The 24,900-nt window shown below is 39.9% G+C and overlaps 1 protein-coding gene across 1 annotated transcript in view; it reads right to left on the bottom strand.

Annotated features, from left to right (window-relative positions):
* Nucleotides 1-24,900, bottom strand: part of DTNB (dystrobrevin beta) — a 120,317-nt gene that overhangs the window by 15,371 nt on the left and 80,046 nt on the right. Inside the window, exons 12-16 of the mRNA XM_083360882.1 lie at nucleotides 22,503-22,593; nucleotides 17,905-17,990; nucleotides 14,923-15,036; nucleotides 14,349-14,445; nucleotides 12,664-12,684 (exon numbers count right to left, since the gene is read on the bottom strand). Coding sequence (XP_083217008.1) covers nucleotides 12,664-12,684; nucleotides 14,349-14,445; nucleotides 14,923-15,036; nucleotides 17,905-17,990; nucleotides 22,503-22,593 — 409 coding nt within the window. The remainder of the gene's footprint in view (nucleotides 1-12,663; nucleotides 12,685-14,348; nucleotides 14,446-14,922; nucleotides 15,037-17,904; nucleotides 17,991-22,502; nucleotides 22,594-24,900) is intronic.

The following is a 24,900-nucleotide window of genomic DNA, read 5'->3' as shown; positions in this document are numbered from 1 at the left end:
TGAAGTGGTATATAAGTCTAAATGCTACTGCTATATTTCTCTTCAGTTCTTATACATCAGGGATGTCAAACTCAATTTCACTGAGGGCCGCATCAGCATTGTGGTTGCTCTCAGGGGCCTGGGTGGGTATGGCCAGGGTGGGCGTGGCCTACTGAGTGGGCATGGCTAGAGTGCATATGGCCTACTGGGTGGGCGTGGCCAGCTCTACATCGTTGGCATCAAGGGTGCCTATGGGGGGCCTGGGCAGGAGTGGGACAGATCTGAGGGTCTCTGGCAGAAGGAGGGTCTCTGGGCCAGGGCCAAGGCAGTGGGGGCCGTTCCCTCACTTTTTCCAGGATGGCTTCGTGGGCCACATGAAACCACTTCGCGGGCCAGATCCGCCCCCCGGGCCTTGTGTTTGACTTGTCTGTTATACATCTTTCGCCTTTTATCTTCATGGGCTCTTCATATCAAAGCCAATAGGATGGATTTGGGGGCAGAAAAATGGGCACTTTTCCACATTTAATACTCTCTGGCTTGGAAAGATTTTAACATCCTTTTTACACCAAGGGTAATTCTAAGGGGAAATCAAAGAATGACTGAGGTTTTATGGCCAGTTTGTTCAGGTTCTCATTGGCAGCTTCATGTTCTATGCTAGATGACAATCTTGTTCAAAGGACTAAGCTACTATCCTTCCTGAACAAATTTCAGCCTCTGTACAGCTTGACGCTCATGAGCAGAGCTGGAATCCTTTTAGATGTTTCTGGTTCTACTCTAGGCCTTTCCTGATAGCAACACTGAACATACATTTTGCTTTAGGGCTGCTTTTCTTCAGCTGGAACTGGAACTTTAGTTATGGTAGAGGGAATTATAAACAATTCCAAATATCTGTTAATTCTGGCAAAAAAAAAAAAGCTTCAGACCTGTGCGAGAATGTTGAAGATGAAGAGGAACTTCACTTTCCAACATGGTGACAACCCAAAGCATACCTCCAAAACAAAAGAATGGTTTAATCAAAAGGTGATCAATGTTTTGGAATGGCCCAGCCAGAGATTGGACTTGAATCCAATTGAAAATCTGTGGGTGACCTGAACAGAACATGCTCTCACAATCTTGAGATTTGGTGCACTTTTGCAACGAAGAGTAGGCAAAGATTCGAAGGCAAGATGTGCCATGCTCTTACCCCAAAAGACAGAATGCTGTCACAAAAACAAAACATTTCAACAAAGTGTTAATTTCAGGATGTGCATCATTATGCAACCGCATTATTTTAAGTTTTTTTTTATTGTTATTTTTCCCCCTAAGAGATTTCAGTTTGTTTTTTAACTGAATTCTATAGCTTGCAATATGTGTTATATTAAAGGTGGGGGGAAAAGAAGTGATTTATCTTGGTCTGATTTTTTTACATCTCAAAAAACTGACATTTTTTAAAAAGGTGGTGTAGATTTTCTATATCAACTGTATCTTATTGGCTTTGAAATTTTCTTTATTCTGCTCTTGCTCCACTCATATTATATTGGTTGAGCTTTTGTTCTTGGGCCAATCCAATAATGTCAAAAGTTTGGACTCAGCCTTCCATCCTTCCGAGATCGGTAAAACAAGGACCCAGATTGTTGGGGGCAATAGGCGGACTCTGTATACCACTTAGGGCTGTAAAGCACTGGGAAGTGGTATATAAGTGCTATTGCTATTGTTATTTATTAATGTTAATATTTATGATCATAATATTTTACCTAGTTTATACTGTTTATAAGCTGCCTAAAGTCACCTTTAGGCGAGACAGGCAGCATATAAATTTAATAATTACCAGCCAATTTGTCAACATGTCTATAACCTGCTCTCAAAATTTCAAACATAGCTCCCCCAGTTTTGAAAAAAAAAATAAGGCTTTATTTTATGTACTGTAAGGCTACATAATAAATATATAGGAACAAACAATAACATTGGCTTTGTCCTGTCAGGGTTAAGGGAAAGTATCACATTCTTTGTCCTCAAATGCCAGGTGAAATATCACATATACCAGCAACAAATGCACTCCATTTAGAAGCCCCACATTGAGACCAGGTGTAAACTTCAGACTTCATATCTGTAATCTCTGGGCTGATTTTTTAAAACAAATATTCTAATGACATATACTGGAAAATGGAAAAACATTTCTACTTTATTCTACAGCTTTGAGCTCTATTTAATCACAGCCATTCATTTAAAAAATGTTCCAAATCAAAAAGAAACCAGGATGGTTTTCCTTTGTGCCAATCATATTTGCTGCCGGTTTTAACTTGCAGGCTAGGAGGCATAGGACACGGCAGAGGGTCAACCCTCTCAAATCAAAAGGCAAAGAACAGGAGATTGGTACACATTCTTCATAAATCAGAAGCATGTTGCAGAAAAATCTTTTTTGTGATATTTGCTGAACAGCTGGATTTGCTTAGTTCTGATGAACCACCACTGGATTGATGGTGGTACCATAAAAATACAGGGATATCTTTGGAGGCAGATGCAGAGTTTTCCTGATGCGTAGTTGAACCACTTTAATTGGCATTACCTAATGTTTTTTTTTATTTGTTCATGATAAAACTGTATGGCTACGATTGATCTTTAGGAAGAGCAGTAAGCTATCTGGAAGTCCACTTTTCAGAAGGATGTGATTTGCACTGAAAATTTTAAAATGAAATACTACCAGCAATTGTTATGCCAAAAATTTCCATAAGTTCCAACACCATCTGGAGAAAAAATTAAAAAGAAACTATTTGGAGCTTTTCTCCAAAACGGAGTAACACAACAGTTAGAAATTGGAAATCAGTAATGGAGTTTTCTTGCTCCTTGACAGAAAGAATTATTTTCCAGCCACAAAACTTTTTAATCCCCTGTAGGAAAAGCAATCAAGCAATTTAAAAGCAATTTTAAGTCATAGCATGCAATTCACTTAAGAAATTCATGACTTTGAATGCTGGGATTGTTCTTGGTTTTAAAAAGAGCCCAGGATAGTTGATCACAATGCAAAAGCAAAGAAAGACTTCTTATATTCATACACACAAAATACAATACAGCAGTTGTCTTGTACAACTTTAAGAGGCTTAAAGCAGACAAACACGAGGTTAATCTACCTGTCTAATACTCTGCCACCTTTGTTTCTACTGTTTATTTTGACTTTAAGTAGGATGACCTTCTAAGGAACAAAGTCAATCAGGTCTGAATTAGAATTTACCGTAATAGAGATCTTAAAGAGCAACCAACTTTATTTCAGATGTTAGGAAAAGGTAAACAATGAACAGTGAATCAGAAAGAGTGCCTAAGGCTAAACATTTTTCCCCTCTCTGAATGTACTTCAAACTCCTTCTCTGCTAACACCTGCAACAAGTTCATGTGGGATTTCTCCTTAAGAAAGAAGAGACCATAATTTTAGGGCACGCTTAATGCCCTTTCCCATAGCTAGAATGCTTTTGAATCATCACTGAGACAGCAGAAAAGTACTGTATAGTATAGTGGCATGAAATGAGCTTTCTCCATTGCCGATTCTATGCTACTATTCCTACTTACTGCTGGCCCTGACTTCTCTGCAGAAATAACAAAACCTTTAAGACTGACTTTGGACAAGGCTGAAACAAGGAGAATGTAAGTTCTCAGTCATAGGCTGGGGAATGAGATAAACTTAGTGACACAGGGATAAGAAGGAATATCAGTACTGGGCAATATTGTACAATGGTTAGATGTAGGCTTCATGTAAGTGGTTAGGGCATCAGTGGTTAAAGCAGGGGTGTCAAACTGCCGGCCCACAGGCCGGTTGCATCATATGGAGGCCGTCCCCACCCCAGCTCCGGCAGTGCAAAAAAATTCACGATATGTCACGACACGTCATGTGACACGGTGAGTTTCACACCCGTGGGTTAAAGCATCACTATAGTTTCATCCAGTAGTTAAGGAATCAGGCTAGAAACTGGGGGACCTAATTCTGCCTTAGGCACAAAGCCAGCTGAGTGATTTTGGGCCAATCACTTTATCTCAGCCCCCTAGGAAGCAGATAATGGCAAACCACATCTGAAATACCTTGCTGAGAAAACTCCAGGGACTTCTCTGTCAGGGACTGACTCCTCCCTGCCCTGCAAATATCACTGAGACAATGCAAGATTCTAATTCGTTTTCCATTCTGAGAAATAAATACTGCAAGGGGTATCAATGTTAAATCTGTTTTTGTTTGCAGAGAGAGGGGCAGACAAATAATTGCAAAGAATGAATCCCTCTATAAAACTGCTCAAGCATTATTACCATTACATTGTAGATTACAACAGGTAATCCTCCTGGGATCTTGGGTTTTTATGCTGCTTTACAAGAATCAAAACAATGTTGTTATGTAATGTGGAAATGCTCGTTTTATGTCTGGTTTTATGACTTCCATAAACCTTTAAATGTGTTTCTACACCTGGATTGTGATGTTTCCTCAGAATGATAAACAATGGATAAATCTCCTGGCATGGAAATTCATGCGAGAAGATAGGTACCATCTTTTCAATCCAGAGTTAGCCAAACTACAATTGCCTGCCATTTGACTATTGATTGGTTTTATTACCAGGACATCCCAAAACTGACTTCTTACATTTCTAGGTGAAACAGAATAAGGTGACGCCTCTCTTTGTAGGTTCAAGAGCGAACTTACTCCTTTAAAAAAATAGTCAATTTATAATCTACCTGTTTCTTTATTCAAGAGAGCTAAGCAAGAAATAAAAACTCTGTCAAAACAAGTTCAAGAATATAGAATATATACTGGCTCTGAAACCCTCACCACTTCTGGAGGGCCCCACAAGGCAAGGGAAGAATATTTAAAATATACAAAACCTGCAGGAATTGTAGTTACTCAGAATCTGTTGTGAAAGGCAGAATATAAGAATCCAAGCCAGTGTTTCTCCAACTCAGCAGCTTTAAGATGTATGAACTTCAACTCTCTAAATTTGAAGTCAACTCATCTTAAAGTTGCTGAGATTGAGAAAAACTGACCTAGGCAATGCTCTAATGGATTGGACCCATCCATCTAGTCCAGCAGTCTATTCTCACAGTGGCTAATCAACTGCACAAGGAAGCCCACTAGTGTCCCTGCCTATGGCTTTCAGTCGCTCTACCATCAAGGCCAATAGTCATTGATTGATAGATGTTGATTCTGGCACATCTGCAAACTGGCTGAAGAAATAAAACCAGATGATACGATAATTCTACAGGCTCTTCCCCAGTAAGATTCAGAGAAGACCTTCTATTCATAGACAGGCAAGGGAGCTGAACCATCAAGAACACAAATGTGTTTAGATTATAGATTGGCTCTTGCCCATCACATTCCAAGTCATTCGTGAACAAAAAACACATCTGGACACGAAACTAAAAGAAGAGTCAATCCACTACAAATTTGACAAATGCTGGCGATAGGTGAAAACACACTCAAATGAATGAATGCTATGAAAATGATGTGATCATGGATACAAAACATCCCCACAAGAATGCAAATTGCTTCTTAGGTTAAGCTTAAGAGAAACATGTTTCTCTCTAGTTGTTGCAGTTAGAAAACTGATAGGTGAAACTTTACCTGGAAAGCTCAGGTTCCAGTTGCATGTCTGAGAATTAGTGGAGATCTAACATGAAATTTTCCAAGCAAGTCACATCTATCACTGAATTATGATCCCTTTCCGGTTGTATTCTCCCATCTTCAGAAAGTTTAAAGTCAACCTACTTCCTGCATTAAAGGCAACATCAATTGGTTCCATGCAAGCATATTTTTCAAAGGACTAAGCAAAACCAGCAAAATGTTTCACAGCAGCAATGCAAAATCTTCACTGCAAATTTGGTGCTGACCAGTGGCACGTATGCTAGCTAATTGTGCCCATTTCCTGGTTCCATTCTGCAAAGCTTTTCTGAACATACAGAGACCCCTATGTTATTCACCAACCGTGGCTTTGATCTGTAAATATGAATATGTTGAAGCAAAACTTTATACCTGAATTAGATCAGCCTGAAACCTATGTAATTGGCTGGGCAATCTTTACTCTCATGTGGAAACTGGTCACTGTTCCTGTCTTTAAATGTTGCTCTTCCTTGTCCCTCTGTGCATCACCAAAAAAACTTCTGAGAATAATCTCCATAAAGGGGCCCATTAAAAAGCTTGTTACTTTAGCAGCTTAATAACCTTTTCAAAGCTTTAATACCTCTTCACCTCCTTACCCCCCCAGCTAAAATCTGAAGGACTGTTATCATGGCAACAGAATGAAAGAGGTACTTCATCGGCGCACTGCTGTCTTCCGAGCGCATGGAAGGCAGCCAGGTAGCAGATGGCTGGTGTGGACTATTCCCTGCTTTCTACCGCCGCTGCTGCATGTTTAAACAAAACAAACGTCATCCTCCTCTTGGTTACTGGCTTCAGAAGAGCTGCATAGAAACACAGCAGGCAAAGGTGCTTGTGTGCAGCCAGGAGAGGGGGCCTCAGCGTGCACTCCTGGCACTCTGACAGCAATGTACAGTAGAGGGAGAGAGACGTGCACCGTCCATTTCATATGTTCTATTTTGGGCCTCTGTTGGCACCGGCTACTCCCCCTAAAAGCACAGCTGTCTAATCAAAAGCTGGAGGAAAAAGAGCAGGCAGGATCGACAAGATTACAAGGCAGAAGACTGTGTTTAATTGTTGAGAATTGCATAATTTAATTAAGTGCACCGACACACATTCAGGCCCTTGTTGCAGCTGTGATAGGGGAGCCTAGAGTTGGGGCTGCTGATATAGCAGTCTCCCTTGAATGCAGAACGAGGGAGCCAGAAATAGCTAAGATGGCGGAGTGTGTTAAAGACATAGCAGAAGGGCTTGCACGCACATGCCTGACAGAGTCCCAGCATTAATTCAAAGCAGCTATTTGGGCTGTTTAAAAGCAAAAACGTGCCTCCAGACCCCTCCTCAACCTTGCTCCCCCTTCTTAAGGCTGCACGCTAAGTTCCAGGCCAGAATAAATGACTGAGGCAGCTTCCTCTAGCACAACTCCTCCCTTGTAGAGAGGGAGTGGGACTCTGCGGCAAAGCTAACACAAACTCTACCATAATGATTAACTTCTGTGAAGGGGGAACTGCTGACTGGCTAGGAACAGAGGGGGGGGGGAATCCTCAGAGAAAAAGCAATCAGCATCCCCCTTTCCACAGAGCTAATTTTACAACAGTGTGGAAGGCACAATTCTTCATAATGAAGGGCCAAAAGAGTCACTTCATCCAACCTGGGAAGAACCACAGAGCTATACAAACCTATTCCTTGTTCCACTCCTCAGTACTATCCACAATTATCCAGAGCCAGGCTGCATCCCTTTCCCAGTAAATAAGGCAACACCCTTTCAGGTCAACAGAAAGAAGACACCTGTTCAAGCCAATATGGTAGTTCTACTTTTATCTAACAGGGAAGACAACATTCCGCCTATGTCTACTTCCTAGTAATTCACTTGAAGCTATCAAGAAAACAAATTTAAAAAGTCACCTTCCTGAATACAAATATGGACGTCAGTTCAAGAAGATAATGGCCATCTTTTTCAAAGGAAATGAGATCCTTGGAACCATCCAATCTATGTAAGCCAAGACCCAGAATCTGGATATAGTTATCTATAATGCCTTACAAAAAAATGGCAAAGGTATTTTCCCCAAAATGCAAATGAGTGGCTTGTATGTGCGTGGGGTGGGATATAGAACTACAGTCTCCAGCAACCAGCTAGCTCACTGAAGCAGCTCCTAACTTCTGCCTCCATGACACATTTAACACCTGGAAAATCAAATGATCCCAAGCCTCTCTCCTACTGTGGGGGATCCAGCACCCTTGTCTGATCGATAATGCAACGTTCCATAAAAATGTCCAAACATTTTTTTTTTAAAAAAAAGTTTAAATGCAGCTCTTTTTTTTGCCAAGGGTAGCACCATACTTAGAGAGAAGTAGCAAGCAAAAGCAAGCATCTAGGAATATCACAGAATTACAGAATAACAGAGTTGGAAGGGATCTTAGAGGTCTTCTATCATGCAAGAAATCTTACACTATTCTGGACAAATGGCTATTTAACCTCCTCTTAAAAGAATAATAATTCTTATTATGTGATTTGAAGTTTGCCCTACAGAAATAGCAAAGACTCTGGAAAAACAACACAGGGCAAAAACAGTACTATTCTAGCACCTTACAGACTAACACATTTATTAAAAGCTTCTGTGGAGTATCTTTGAAGGGTTTAAAACTGCAAGACTGTACTTTCCAGGAATCAAGAAGGACTCTCTAGCTCAATGCTTTTCAACCTTTTCACAGATTGTACCACTTTTAGGATATGGCAATATTCAAATATACCTGTTGCCTAGCAAGGTGTCAAAAACTTGATGACCCCCCCCCCAAAAGGAAAAAAGTGATAAAGTACAGGTAGTCCTCGACTGACAACAGTGACCATTCTTAGTTACTATGGCAATGAAAAAAATGTCTTATGACCATTTTTCACCGTTAAGACCGTTGCAGCATCCCCAGGGTCACGTGATTTACATTCGGAAGCTTGGCAACTGATTCATATTTATGATGGTCACAGTCTCCCAGGGTCATGTCACCCCCTTTTGCCACTTTCTGACAAGCAAAGTCAATGGGGAAACCAGACTCACTTAAGAACTATGTTATTCATTTAACAACTGCAGTGATTCACTTAACAAATGTAGCAAGGGAAGTCATAAAATGGGATAAAACTCATTTAGCAAATTTCTCACCTAGCAAATTTGTCACTTACAAATTTTGGGCTCAACTGTGGTTGTAGGCTGAGGACTATCTGTACACCCACTCACCACACTTTTAATGGGAAACTTGTGTTTGTTTCTTTGACATTAATCTTTGCACTGTTCTATCCCCTTCTGTCCTTCTGGTTGACTACAAGAAGCCTCTTCTCCGTCTCTCTTTCTCCATCCCTCCTCTTTCCCCGTTAGGTTTTCCCCCTCCATTTCCCTCCAAAAGCTTCTTTTATATCCTTTCCTCTCACCCCTTTATTTTCTCTTTGGTGCAGCTGCAGCTGACACCTTTCCCCGAGGCTGCCCGCAGCTTCTGGAACCGCCAATCAGCTGGAGCCCCACAGCGATCTTTGGAGCTCAGCAGAGCCCCTGCAACACCGTGGCTCCTGCTGACTCTCCCAGAGGCCTGTGCGGCATTGCTGCTGCTTCAGCTCATCCCCCTGCTACACTTTTGCACTTTTTTTTTTTTTACAGTGCTTTTCAACCCGTCGTATGCGTATCACCTACCAGGTGCCATAGTACCATCAGTGGTACACGTAGCACAGGTTGAGAAGCACTGCTCTAGATCTCATGAAGTGTTCTAGATGGAACCTCCACAGACTTTGATTGCTGCAGTCTATGAACCATCTTTTTAAGATGTCAACTGTTTTATCTTGAAGTTTTTAGTAATATCATTGCAGATTAATTTAGCTGTCTAAGTAAAAGTAGTTATCCTTTCTCTGCTACACCGAGTGGACAATAATCTTCATTTGAAGCAGCTAATGCCTGATTTGTTTAGCCAATTCCCAGGACCAATTCTTTGCAGCCAAGTTAATCTGGAAGGTAACCTTTCTGCAGACTTTAGTGTGATGAATCAGCCTTCATTGTGATTCACCATTTAGCATTTGGTTCAAAGCATATTTTCAGGTTCTAAAGACACGATAAATAATAATCTATATAAGATATACTAGAAGACATAAGATTTAAAATAGTGAAGTCTTGAAAACCCTTCCCCTCCAACCCCAACTGATTTGGGTAAGGTCTTTTTTCTAATCCAGTTTGGAAATATATGACATACTATCTTCCACAAATTTCCCCCATAATCAAATCAAATATCCTTGCCCTTTTGTTATTGGGACTTCTATTTTAGGAGGTGTAGCCAAGATGACTCATATTTTATTGGGTATAGAATTTGAGAGTTAAAAGCCTGCTAGTGAATGGATGAGTTGGGAATAAAAAAAAAGGCAAGCTGGGAAAGATAGCAATTCAGAACAACAGTCCTGTCTTTCATGATCTGGAAAGAAATTATGTCAAAACAACTCAAATATGCTCTAAAACAGGGGTCTTCAAACTTGGCCCTTTTATGACTTGTGGACTTCAACTCCCAGAATTGCTCAGCCAGGCACGCTGCCTGAGGAATCCTGGGAGTTGAAGTCCACAAGTCATAAAAGGGCCAAGTTTGAAGACCCCTGCTCTAAAAGATGGATCTTTTTATAATGTTGAATGAGTATTGGTAATACTGGAAACAAATTAATTCATCTCTGGATTTGTTAACATCACGTGTGGAATAGCCAATCAACATGTGAGATTGCCTGAACAGCAAATCTTCAATTTTTATGCATATTTTCTCTCCCAAGGAGATGCGTAGTATAATCTTCAGCGATTTTATGGGAATAGGACAGGCAAACACAAGTCCTGATTAGGATGACTTGGTGTGTTCTACTTAAGGAGAGTCTGAAGAAACCTCTGCAAAGCCATTGCGAGGTGTATATTCAACATCTATAAAATAAAGTTGCTTGGATTAATTTATGTAATTGTGTATGAGGCAGTCTTCCCTCCTTATCTTGGAAAAGGTTTAGCTTATTTGTCCCATGAAGTGAACAAGGCCATCAAGGTCACATTTGTTCAGTCACATTTGCTTTAAATCAATGTCCCTTCTCTGGTTGGTTACCACCACATGGGAGGTGATATATGGTTGGGCCTGTGTAATGGTAAATGCTTCTCTGAAGGAAGGAGGGAGGGGTTCCTATGCTCTGAAAGAGGCTATAGTCCACCTTCTCTTCGAGAGGCCATTGCTGAATCCAATAAATCTAGACATTTTTTGTCCAGTTTCCTCCTTCTCTTTTCATGGATGTTGAGAAGGTAGTTCACATGAAATTCCACAGGTCCCTGGAGGAAATGGATTATCTTTTCAATTGGGTTTCAGACTGAAACTATAGGAATCTGGATGGGAAAGAACAGTCTTCAGTTCACTCCTGGCAAGACCAAATAGCTATAGCTCTTGAGGCCTTTTGCATCTGGAGATTTTTCATTTCTTCCATTCCAACTCTGGATGAAGATGCACTCTCCCAAGCAGAACTGGTATGCAACTTGGGGGTCCTCCTGGACTTGTAGCTCCTGTTCAAAAGGGAGGTGTTAACTGTAGCCAAGAGGGTCTTTGCACAAATGTATCTTGTGCGCTAACTCTACCCACTTCTAGCCTGGGAAATCGTCTTATGGTTACTCATTTTCTGTCACCTCCTGTCTGGACTACTATAATATACATCACATGGGCTGCCCTTGAAGAATATTTGGAACCTGGTCAGGGAAAAAATAAATAAATGATGAAATCCAGGATATATGCCTTCTCTGTGACTGACCTATGGAACATCATTCCCCACAGAATACAGATAGTCTGTATTCTATAAGCCTTAAAGACCTGACATTTCTACGAAGCTTTGAGCCGGGATGTTAAATGAACCTGGTTTATATGATTTGCATGTTTTTGTGTTTATTCTTCTGAGAGTTTGATATTGTTGTAATGTGATGATAGTTATTTTTCCTTTATTTGTGTTATTGTTAACATGTTAAATCGTTGTTAGTAATTTGAAATCATATGTAACATGAGTGGCCATATAAGTATTTTAAAATAATTAAACCAATAAAAATAAAAATGCAAAGACCATTTCCTTTTTCTGCTTGATATGTATTTACCCTGTCCAGAGAGCAGGCAAGAGCAAATGGGCCAATGGTATTAAGTAGCAAACAAGTCTCTTTGATCTTTACCTTCATATACATTTGGCAGACGAAAAGTACCACCTTCAATTTGGCTCTACCTTCACAGGCCATAAGAACAAATGGGCAGAATGAGAAGCCATCAGACATTAGAAGGCACTAGATTTGCACCAATAGCACAGATGGAAGTTACCTTAGCTTCAAGTCAGCAGAATAAACTTTTAGTTCAGGGTTTCTGGAAGTATATTTGCTTCAGTGATCATAAGATTTATTTCCGGATAGAGCAAATATGTCTAATTTTCCCAAAATCAGTTTCTAACATCTTGTGTACCTTTGAAGCTTAAATCAATTCTGCCATAAACAGAGCTGCTGCAGTAATGGCTGCTTGCTTAGGAAAGAAAAAGGGCTCCCTCTGGAGTGTATTCAGAGTTAAAACTGAGCTGGGTTGAAGGACATCTTGAGGAAGGAAGCGACTTGCTCCTCCTCCTGAGCCCTTGAAAGTTGGAGCTTTGCTGAGCAGTTGTCAAGCTTGCAAGGCTCAGGGCCTCCAAAGCCCAGAGCCGTCATTTTTATGCATGTATTCATGGCCATCAGGCAAATGCAAGATTCACGAAGGGAAAAAATTGCTATCAGAGACCTCAGGACAAAGAAGGCTACCAGAATAGGCAATAGGGACTGAACCTCTAATTTTTGTCAGATATATATATTTAAAAACCTGGAAGAAGGTCTTGTTAGTTATACTGTCAGGCAACAAATTTCATTTTATATGGGAAGTAGTTGCGTCATGGGTTAATAAGCTCATGCTTAATAGGGAACAAAAAGGTTGCTGAGGAATAAAGATGATAGCAAAATGCGGCTCTACGCTGCTCAATTTATTTGCATCCAACCCCATCATGACAAACGCAACACCCAGTCGTTTCATGCAGAATCAAAGAAAAATGACTGTCAAGGCTGTTAACTTACTGCCTGTTTTTGTTCTTCTTCCTACAGAGAATTGTAAATGGAACATGAGAGAGAAAGAAAAAAGAAAGGACAATTGTTATCTTGAAAATGAAAACACAGTTGAGTATTAGAGGGAACACCAATGTGACCTAACACATGAAGACACAAGGAATAAGGATATAAAACACTGCCAGACCCTGGGGGTTTTCTTGTCTCACACCTGGAGGATTCACGGTTCCATGAAAACACAAGAGTTTGCCAGACAAGATGTTTGTAAGGGAAGTCCACAAAACAAATCATAAACACAACTAGTTGGTTTTATACCTTCTCCCCAGCAATTGTTATTCAAGGCAACTTTGTTTGATATCAGAGGTAATATATAGTATAATATATAACAAGTTGACATTGACCATCTATCACCTGCAAATATGAAGCTATCCACTTTCAAATTCCTTTCCAATCCTAATTCTAATGGTCCTGAACCTTGATCTGAATGAATGATAAAAGATCTTGTTGGTTCAGAAAAACATTCTCAAATTCTGTGAAACCTTTTATGCTCTTAATTCTTTGGGCAAATGCAAAATGCCCAAACATTACTTTTAACTTTCGTAATTAAACTCTCCACCTCACTATCTTCATATGTGAAAAAAACACACACACACAAAGAAGTGCATTGTAACACTCCAAGTCCCTCACAGACATGTACCCATATTCCAACCCATCTGAGGGTTATAATTTAAATACTAAATCAAATAAGTAGTTTTATAGATACAGTGGATCAGATTCAGATGTTAGGAACTAAAATGTTCAAGAGTACGGAAGACAAAACCTATGAGGAAATGCTGACAAAACACACAAAAAAGATTGAGTAGGGTCAGGACAGTAGTCTTCAAAGATCTGGTAGAAAAAGAAGATGATTTGCTGTCTGCTGTCCCAGAGGGTATGGCTGTATATAAGGGACTTAAATTATATTTCAATATATTTTCAGATTTCAATAGGTTTTTCTGTCAATAACAGCAAACCATCAGTGAAATCAATTATGTAGCGTAGGGTAGAAAATCTCTCCCCCTAAAGTTGCATGCAGCTCTCGACCTAATTTCAAAAGCCCTCTGCAAGCAATTAGTTCAGGTCTCTTTCAAAACAATTTATCCCTCCCCACTGGAAGAGGCACGTAGAGCAAAGATTATCTCATCTACGTTTGGCCCTGATCCCAGCCACCCCTAGTATATAGCCCTCAACAGATTACGCCAAAAGACTGTAGTCTTGGAGACAAAAAACCCAATCTTCCTTAAAGTTAGAGGTATAGGGCGAGTTCTTCCTCATAACAGCCTTTCAGCAGATGCTGGGCTGATCTACCTTTAGAGTTCCTGCATCAAGTAGAAACCTGGACTTTTTTTTTTGGTCGGGAAGAAGCAATTTAGAGTGGGGAGAGGGAGACAACTGGAACAGGCAGTTTCAGTTGATTCCTACCAACCAAAGACAAAATCTAGCACAAGAGCTATCTCAGGTCTATGCTATTCCTATATGCTTTAGCAACCAAACTCATTCATCTCTCTATGCAGCAAATCCAATCCCTTCAAATGTCAGATAAAAAGAGTTCAGTTAAAAAAGCATGCTCCAGGAAGTGAAATAAGAAGGTCACAACACAAATGGCCAATTAGCACTGCAGTTACAATGGCCATAGGATGAGTGCAGACATGATGTACCTTGAGCAGCTTCATGAGTCCTTCCAGTTGTACCATCAGTTCCCTTCGGCTTTCCTGAAGAGCAGACATTCGTTGTTCCAGTTCATCTTTCCTTTGCCTATTCAAGTTTAATAAAAGGATAATTTAATGAGTTTGTTATCTTGCTCTTTCTGTTCTGATTATCACTGCTTCTGTATTCAATATCCTAAATCAGGGGTGTCAAACTCAATTTCATTGAGGGCCGCATCAGCATTGCGGTTGCACTCTGGGGGCCGGGTGGGTATGGCCAGGGTTGGCCTGGCCTACTGGGTGGGCATGACTAGAGTGTGTATGGCTACTGGGTGGGCATGGCCAGCTCTACATCGTTCTCATCAAGGGTGCCTATGGGGGCCTGGGCATGAGTGGGACAGATCTGAGGGTCTCTGGCAGAAGGAGAGTCTCTGGGCCAGGGCCAAGGCAGTGGGGGCCATTCCGTCACTGTTTCCAGGATGGCTTCACGGGCCACATGAAACCACTTCGCGGGCCGGAGCTGGCCCCCGGGCCTTGTGTTGGACATGTCTGTCCTAAATTAATTTGGCAGAGGTTGGTTCATTACCGCAATAGCCTTAATTCGGCCAGTAAAGTTGGATTCTGCTGGGCTTTTTCAGGTGTTGGCTGGGAAGCCTGTTCGTGTTCTAGTCTGAGGCGCTGAATTTCTTGCAGTATTTCTCTAGAAAAATAAATGTGAAATTAGTTAAACACAATTCTTCTTTTTCACTCAAATACCACGGATGTGCTTTTTGGAGTTTGAAAGGGCCAGTTAATACCCCAAAGATATCCTCCTATACATTAGTTTAGTTTAGTTTATTAATATTTCTATACCGCCCTTCTCCCGAAGGACTCAGGGCGGTGAACAGGGCAAGAATAAAATGCAAAGTTACAAATATTAAAAGAAGATTAAATAGTTGCCCATTAAAAAACAATTGATACAATACATTTATAAAAACCCCAAAAATACAGCAATAAAAACCCCACCAATCCCCCATCAGGCCAGGCCGGCTTGTTCGAACAAGTATGTTTTTAGATTGCGGCGAAAGGAGCGAAGATCAGGCACCATCCGGAGCTCTACCGGTAACTGATTCCATAGTTCCGGGGTGCCCACAGAGAAGGATCTCCCCCTGGGGGCCACCAATCGACATTCTCTGACCGGTGGCACCCTGAGGAGTCCCTCTCTGTGGGAACGCACAGGGCGCAGGAAGGTTGATGCCGGCAGCAGGTGTTCCCTGAGGTACTCCGGACCCCTGCCATGTAGGGCTTTAAACACCATTACTAGTTACCATTAATAGAGTCTAATGGTTGAAACCATTAGGAAGGGAACTGGAAACAGAAATGTCTATACAATAATGTCATTATAGAAATCTATGGTCTGCGATCACATTTGCTATATTGTGCTCAGTTCTGATCACTGCACCTTACAAAGAGTATTATAGTGTTATGAAATGTGCAAAAAAGGGCAACTAATGATTAGAAGAATGTCTCCCTACAGGGGGAGATTACAACACCTGGGGCTCTTTAGATTGGAAAAGAGAATAAAGCGATGTATAATACAGATACATATAATCTTGCACGGTTTAGATAACATGGAGGAGTTTTCCCTCTGTTACCGTGTTAAAACTCAAGGTCGTGTATTGAAAATAACTGCAAGACAAAAAGAAGGTAATATTTTCTCACATAGCGCACAATTAAACTGCAAAACCCGGGGGGGGGGGGCAGCAATTGGGGGCAATAAACAACCAAACTGAATAACTTTTAAAAGGGAGCTGAATATCAGTTTATCAGTAACCATTAATATTGACGACTGCTCCCTGCTCCCTAAAGAGGCAGTAGACATTATTCTATTTTATTGTTTTTTATTTTTATTTTTTTTATGCTGCCCATCTCTCCCATAAGGTGACATTATACACTGGTTGTTCTCGAACAGCCAGTATAAGAGGTCTTTTGATTCATTCCAGACTTGTGAGCTTCCCAAATACAGCTAGTAGACCTTTGTGTGACACAGAATGTTGGGCTAGATGAGCCGGCAGCCTGATCCAGCAGGACTCTTTTTATACTATATGTATCCCCTTCTTACCATAGGAACTCAAACATCCCAAGGAACAAGTACATTTATCTAAGAAAGCTTATAGGAAAATGATCACTTTTTTTATAGCACAGACACCCCATTAAGCGTAAGATTCTGTAATGCTATAGAAAGATTATTTCTTAATACAAGAAAAACAGAAGGAAAATTAGATGTATGAACATTACAAGCTTGTGGGGTCTTGTTCTCTAAATATTTGCTGTTTTGTAAAACTATTTATGGTTGCAATGTTGCATTGAAAATGGTAAACTGATGGCTGTAAGTTGCACTTAATGTTTTAGGGAGGAATAGAACAAGGCACAGTGAGTAAGGAGATGAAAATACTAGGTGAGGCAGTGATCCCATCTTGCAAATGGGATAATCTAGGTTCCCCCCTCTCTCAAGCTTTAGAAGCATAATTTTGCTATTGTTTTAATATGCTTATAAGGCATAAGCATATTAAATATGCCTTATAAGGGACGTGGTGGCTCAGTGGGTTAGGACGCTGAGCTTGTCGATCTGAAGGTTGGCAGTTTGGCGGGTCGAATCCTGAGTGCCGTGTAACAGAGTGAGCGCCTGTTACTTGTCCCAGCTTCTACCAACCTAGAAGTTCGAAAGCACGTAAAAATGCAAGTAGAAAAATAGGGACCACTACGGTGGGAAGGTAACAGCGTTCCGTGAGCCTTTGGCGTCTAGTCATGCCGGCCACATGACCATGGAGACGTCCTCGGACAAGCGCTGGCTCTTCGGCTTTGAAACGGAGATTAGCACCGGCCCCTAGAGTCGGAAACGACTAGCATGCATGTGCGGGGGAACCTTTACCTTTACCTATAAGCATAAATATGCTTATAAGGCATATTTAAAATATAAAACATATAAAGCATATTTGTTTTAAGTTTTCCATCTAAAACAGGTGTCAAACTGGCAGCCTGTGGGCCGGATGTGTCATGTGCAGGTCACGCCCGGCTCCGCAAAGGCAAAAAACATCGTGATACATCACGATACGTGATCGAATTTGACACCTGTGATCTAAAAAAAAATGGAGCTGCCTAGAGTTGTGCTCTAAGATAGGCAGCCATACAAAACTTTTAAAGAAATGAACATAAATGGCTGAAATCATACCATCAAAGTGATTGGTTTTGCACATGGCTTATCAGGAAACATGAGAAACTTGTCCCACTGATTACAATTAGCATCTAGCTGTTTTTGGCTTGGACCCCAGGAAAAAACCACCAAACCAGCTCTATCTCCCCAAAATATAGTCACTATGAACCTGAGATGATAAAGAAAGAAGGAGAGAGAGAGAGAGAGAGAGAGAGAGAGAGAGAGAGAGAGAGAGAGAGAGAGAGAGAGAGAGAGAGATCAGAACTACTGCAGTAAGTGAGAAGCTCAGCCAATTAGGTAGGGATGAAGAAAGTTTGCTTCCTTAAGAGCCCATAAAAGCTGTTATTCACTCCCCCTCCCACTCCAATAACTTACCTGTTCTTGTTTTCCAGTTCTGCTATCAGTTGCCTTTGCTGTTTGTTGGCATCAAAATTGAACCCCAGATCTATTGGTGGCCGTGTCTGGTGAAAAACAGGCAACATTTAAATAAGCTGACTCAATTCTAGAGACACACAAGAGTTTAAGCTTTCATGGAAAACTTATGATAAAATTAAAAGAATTCAGAAAAGGTTGCTTGGTTCCATGCTCACTTAATGAGCAGTTTCTCAACATCTGGCAAGAACGGCAGGAAAAAATGTACAATGAGAAAAACTCAACGAAGCACCTTGTTAGAAGAAATTGATATGGGGAGAGAACAGGGATAGTTGCCTTCGTGACTCTAAAATCATCTCCTGTTAATACCCCATGATCCCCAATTCAATAAACCTTCAATGCACCATTCAGTTGTTGTGTTTTTACTGTTCTGAATTGGGATGGAGTTTTTTCCTACAGTGCCTGAATCTAAGGCAACATCAGCCCCAATTAAAAGAAGAGGATGCTTGTTTTGTAGAATTGACTAGACCTTAATCAGTTTCACACTGTTTTTTTGTTGTCGTAAATGAAAGCATTAGTAGGGAAATGTATTTTTTATTACTGTTTATTACAGTCATTTTTGAAGAATGGTCACCAATTCTATTATTCCCTAAAGTGTACATAAGAAAAGAAGGGAGGACAAATTGTGCTCCATGCAGGTAAAAAAGAACCAGAAATTAAAAATTCTTTCAATCCACAAAATATTTTACCTTCTTTTGAAAAGGTTCTTTTTTTTCTTGGCTATGATTAGAGAATCTTTAGAAAAAAAACTTTGAGTACACTTTGACCAAATATTCCAACATGACTTTCAACTATACAAATTTCCATAAAGGGTGAATTGGGCCATATCCAGTGCGACCTCATGATTTTAACCAGAGGCACTCCCGTATTAAATATTCAGCCTGATACATTGCAAAAAGCTCAAAACAGTGAGGTGTTATCACATCTGTCCAGCCATATTCTCCCAATATTTAGCCAGCCAACTACAGCCAAGTATTAGAAAAGATTATTGTTGCTCTTCCTCATGTAACAAAATGTTTTTACAGCATTCTCCTCCCAATCACCTCAAGCAACAGCTATCATCTTCCTTAATGGCATCTCTACTGATCCATCAGTATTAAGTCTCAAGGCTGTCTTGTTACACAATGGCAATGTACACCCTACAGTACCTGTTGGCTAAGCTGCACACATGAAAGAAACATAGGTAAACATGGAACTGTTGTTGAAGCACATATAGTACACCAAGTGCAACTGGAACAGTTGTGAAAATCTAAAAGCAGTGGTGCTGCTCCTTGGAATAGTAGCTAATAGCTTGTAGTTATTTTATAAGAGTTAAAGTGCGATAGATTTAATAGTTTATTGTTGTTTGCATAAGGTAGATTATGATTGTTTGTATTTTTATACCTTGTATTTAGCTCTGGGAAGTCGGGGAGGGGGGAGGGGGAAGGGAGGGAGGTGTTGGGGAGGGTTGGGGAGGGGGGAGGGGGTTGGGAGGGGTTTTGTTTTGTTATAAAAATGTATTGTAAAACTTTTCAATAAAAAAAGGAATACAACTCAGATATACGAAGTACTGTTATTGCATGTGTGAATGGAGCAGCCATGCAAGAGACTCACATTATATTAAAAAGAAATGGCCACTCTGAAAGATAGGACAGAAAAATGTAGCACATGAACTATCTGTTGACCCAATAAAGATATTTATGCCTCCACTTCACATAAAACCTTTGTGAAAGAAATGAACAAGGAAGGTGAAGGTTTTTGTTCTATGAGACAAATGTTTCTAAGAATAATGGATATGAAGATTAAGAAAGGCATTTTTGTTGGTCCACAGATCAGATCCATGACAAGCAGTTCAAAGATCTGTTAATAGAGTCAGGGAAAATTGCTTGGAAAGCATTCAAGGGTGTTGTTGAGAATTTTCTTGGCAACTACAGAGCACTAAACTACATTCAGCTGATTGACAAATTTCTTACAGCACAGAAGACCATAAAGCACAATATATTACCAAAGATTCATTTTCTACATTCACACTTGGACTTCTTTCCCAAAGATCTACATGTAGTCAGTGACAATCATGATGAAAGGTTTCACCAGAACATTGTCACAATGGAAAAATGGCATGAGGACAACTAGAATCCATCAGTGCTCGCTGACTATTGTTGGACAATGCAGTGAGATGCATCAGACATTGAGTACAAACAAAAATCAGCAGCGAAACACTTTTAGCCCTGTTGAACTCATGCAATGTGTTGGAAACATGGGATTAAATACATTATAGTCATTAAAAGTTAATTTCTTAATTCTCGATATTCCTATGTGATGTAGTCATTCTGAAATTACATTTGTATTCAGTTTGAAGTGATCTATCCTAATCCCCAAAGGCTTTTCAGGAAACAAAACTTGAAAAAAAAATCCATTGCTAGCAATTAAAAATTTATTAATAATCAATTAAAATGTGATTTTTGTGGAAACACCTGTCCTTCTTTCATATCTTAATACAGAGATATGGGACATGGCATTTTCCATTTATATCTCTAGTTTACACAAGCAGTTGTTGCAATCTGCACAGCAATAATTGAGCTGCTGATAAAAATAGAAAGCATCCATCTTGCTGACTCACTGAAGGACACACATCCTCAAGAGGTGAGAAGTGGCACTCATATTCAAGAGCATACAGAGTCACATGCAAACACCTCCCATCTTCTCATCTCGGGACACACATTGCTCAGTGACACTCAAGGCAACTAAAAACATAAATCAGTTGGAAGATGACTTTGGATGATACTATTTCTAAACTTGCCAGCAAGAGAATGTAACAGAATAATAATACCAGAATAACAGAGTTGGAAGTGACCTTAGAAGTCTTCTAGTCCAACCCCATGTTCAAGCAGGAAACCTTATACTTTTAGACAAATCATTGCTCAATCTCTTCTTAAAAACCTCCAATGTTTCAGTACCCACAACTTCTGGAGGCAAATCATTCCACTGATTAATTGTATTGGTCAGAAATTTTCTCATTTGTTCTAGAAAGGTTCTCTCCTTGACTAGTTTTCATCCATTGCTTCTTATCCTGTCTTAAGGTGCTTTGGAGAATAGGTTGATCTCCTCTTCTTTGTGGCTGTCCCTTAGATATTGGAACACTGCTAGTCCTAGTCCTTCTTTTTATTAAACCCAATTCCTGCAACTGTTCTTCATATGTTTTAGCGTTCAATCCCCTAATCATCTTATTGCTCTTCTCTGCACTCTACCTAGAATCTCAACATTTTTTATATCAGGACTCTGACATACCATGATTTTTAATAGTACCATTCCTGTTTATTTTTCATTCTTTAAATTACGTGGAGTTTTCCCTTTTTGAAAGTGTGTGCTTGTGTGTGCGTGCATGTGTGCAAGTGTCTGTGCATTTTACCCATGGAGAATTCTGCAGGCTCAATACCTAGCACTGGGTTATGATGAGGAAACAGAAAAATGGCCTTCATTATCTGATAGAACAATGGAAGCACCATGCTAGAAAGCTATGCTACATATCTCAGCCTGATATTTCAGCCTGATCTGATTTCCCCCTGACAAATAGCATATCACAACACTATTTATTGGAGTTCATAGAATCATAGGGCTGGAGGTGACCTTGGAGATCTCCTAGTTCAATTCCTTGCCTAAGGCAGGAGTCCTTATACCATCCTGGACAAATTATTGTCCCATTTTTTCTTGAAAATCTCCAGCAATGGAGCACCCACAACTCCGGGAGGCAAGCTGTTCTGTTGATTAATCATTCTCACTATCAGGAAATTCATCCTTATGTCCAGGTTGAGTTTCCCTCTAATAAGCTTCCACCATTGCTTCTTGTCCTGTCCTCAGGTACTACGGTATAGAGAACCAATCAACCTCCTCTTCCCTGTGACAACTCTTCAAGTACTGGAAGACTGCTATCCTGTCTCCCCTGAGCCTAAACATACCTAGTTCCCCTAGTAGTTCACTGTATGAGGAAGTCCCCTTGTCATCTTTGTTGTTCTTCTTGGCACTCTCTCAAGGGCCTCAGCATTTTTTTGTATCGTGGTGACCAGACCTGGATGCAGCATTCCAAATGTGGTCTCATTAATGTAATATAGAGCAGCACTATTATTTCTTGTGATTTTGATGCTATCCCTCTATTGATGCAGCCTAGAATTGCACTGGCCTTTTTGGAACACTACTCACTCATACTTAAGTGGTGATTCATCAGGACATGAGTTCTTCTTTGGGATCTATCCTATGGATTTGCTCTGTGATACATCACCACAAAGAGACTGCAAGGATCCTGCCACATGAATGTTATTTTTATATATCAATTCCTTTTAACAAACACTGTGCAATACTAGCATGAGCCACTGCTTTGCTCGTGAAACCCTACACAAGAAAGATGACTTCAGGATTTCCTGGCTTAGTGCCCTTCTCCTAATTTAGTTTTCTAAGGATTTCGGAACTTATCACACGTTTGGGAACTCATCTCACATTTGCACCTTGATTATCAAAGAAAAGAAGATAAAAGCTCAGATGCCAAAGAAATAAATTCAATTGCTCACCACATTTCCAGCTTCAGCAGCTAACCTGGCAGCATACCGAGCAATTAACCGATGCTCTTCATCCAGTCTGCTAGGACTGTCCAGAACACTGCTAAAGGAAAGAGATCTAACATTTACCAATTGCTACTTGCAATTCTATAATATTAAATCACACCAGGAATCTAAGTGATTGTCCAATATGGTACAGAATTAAATCAGTGTATCTTAGGAACCGATTCTCAAGCTTCATTCATGAGCCAATCATGTCCAATTTCATTTTTGCATAAAAAAGTAATAATTCATGGGAATTCTATAATTATGGCTTCTAACTGCATTTTGTTGAAAAGTGTATGTACAACTGCAACATATTTTCCATACAATATTTCTGGGGAGTACTGCATTCATGTAGGCAAGCTCACCCTTGTCATTTACTAGCTTCACTATTTCCAGTATCAATTTTTTAAATTTAAGCATGCATTTTTAAAAAACAGGTAAAAGATGTTTTAATATGAAATAGTACAAAAAATAACATTGCACTGACTTTGTGTCACAGCATAGAGATTGGGTGATTGGCTCATATGCTCAGAACATGAATGCACGTATTGAAACCATATTTCTTCAAAAAGGTAGTAGTATAACATTAATAGAAATTTCATTTATAGAGTTTCTGCTATGAACCCATTATGTCCCCTAAAAAGGAAATATGGGGGGAGGGAAAACAAAAGAAACATGATGACAAAGTCATATGAATGGCTTGGAAAGACAACATGAGAGGCAAAAATCATATCTAAAGTGAAACCCTTGTATTAGGCAGAAGCATCTTATACTGTACTTATACAAGGACAAATGCATTAAACATTATCAAATACTTTGGTATGCCAAAATCCAGTCAAGGTGAATGGGATTTTTATGGCTGGAGAACATTAAAAATGACTACTGCTTCTAGTGAAGTTTTCATTGTGCAATTCTTCATTGCAGCCTTCAAGCTTTTAAGACAAGAAAGACAGAATAACTGCAGGTTGCCACCAGACTGGTAGTAAGAGGGCAGCTATTTATCACATCAGGTGCCAAAGCAAGAAATTTCCAGCAGTCTTCTTCCTCAGATGGACCCCAAAACAAGAGAATCCTTTTCTCTATTGCTAAATGGTTGCCAGGGCTACAAAAACACTAACTTTTAAGAGGAATTAAATCAGAAATCTGATTAAAAGCTGCAATATGAACAAGCTTTTTTCCCCCTAGTACTTTACCCCAAGTGCAGAATCTGGGTGTTTTTTTTATTGATCCATTGGCTGTGACAGGACTTGACCTACCAGTTTGGTGACCTAGCCTAACATTGGGGGTTGAGAGAGAGTGACTAGGCAAAGTCACCCAGTTGGCTTGCATGCCTAATGTGGGACTAGAATTCACAGTCTCCTGGTTTCCAGCCTGGTGCCTTATTCACTAGACCTAATTGGTTTTTGTAATATGAACAGGCTGTACCATGACAAACCTGATCACACTGACAGATAGAGTTGCTTATACCAGAACAATGCCATGCCATGTATCAAAAAAGTTTTATCATTAAAATGAAAACTTTTTAATGTCTCAATGAGCTAAAAGTAAACCCAGATTCTTTTAAGCTGAAGTCACAACAATCTATTTATTTGATTATTGTTGTTTTATACAGTTTTTTTTTCTTTTGAAGGAAACCAGTTTATGGTGCTTCCACATATTATGGCAAATACTTGTGGATACATTTGAAATATTGGGTGTAACTTTCCTAAAATAGAAGCTATCAAGGAAGTACAAGTTACAAGGCATTCATTCACCAAAAGTCAAATACATTGCCTTCCACAATCTCTTCTATTACCCTCGTGTATTCTCTACTTTTAAGAATGACTATGAAGGCCAGACACATACTTATAAATATGCTAGAAATTGGCCAAACTGGTTTCCAAAATGGCAACTCCCCATTTTTAAACTATTTTTCTAATATACAGTAATACAAACAACATAACCCATTTTGGAAGGAAGATTGGACACCACTTTGCAAATCATAGCTTTATAGGACAATGTAATTAGTGCCCCTTCTAGAAATGATCTCACTCAGAGGATCAAAAGGTGCTGACAGTATCGCATTGCCTATTTTGGCTTACTGGTTTTCTCTGTGGGAAGGAATTCTTTTCCTGATACTATTCTTTTTAAAAAGCTGTTTGGCAGCATAAGGCAACCCAACTCCATTTTTTTTCTCAAAGCATCAGGCATTTAGCACGAATGGGCAAAATCAGTGTGGCATAATACAGATGTGCACCATTCTAGTTTATCACTGGTATATTCATCCGAGGGCTATCTTTAAAGAAATCAAGAATAATTTCTGAAATTCAGGAACTTAGAAAAGACCTGGGATTACTTCTAGATAAAACTGCTAGAGCTATCCATT

The sequence above is a fragment of the Vipera ursinii genome (genome assembly GCF_947247035.1).
Source record: "Vipera ursinii genome assembly, chromosome: 1".
In the NCBI taxonomy this organism is placed as follows: Eukaryota; Metazoa; Chordata; class Lepidosauria; order Squamata; family Viperidae; genus Vipera; species Vipera ursinii.
Note: the sequence above shows the minus strand (reverse complement) of the source record. Positions and strands in the feature narration are given on the sequence as shown.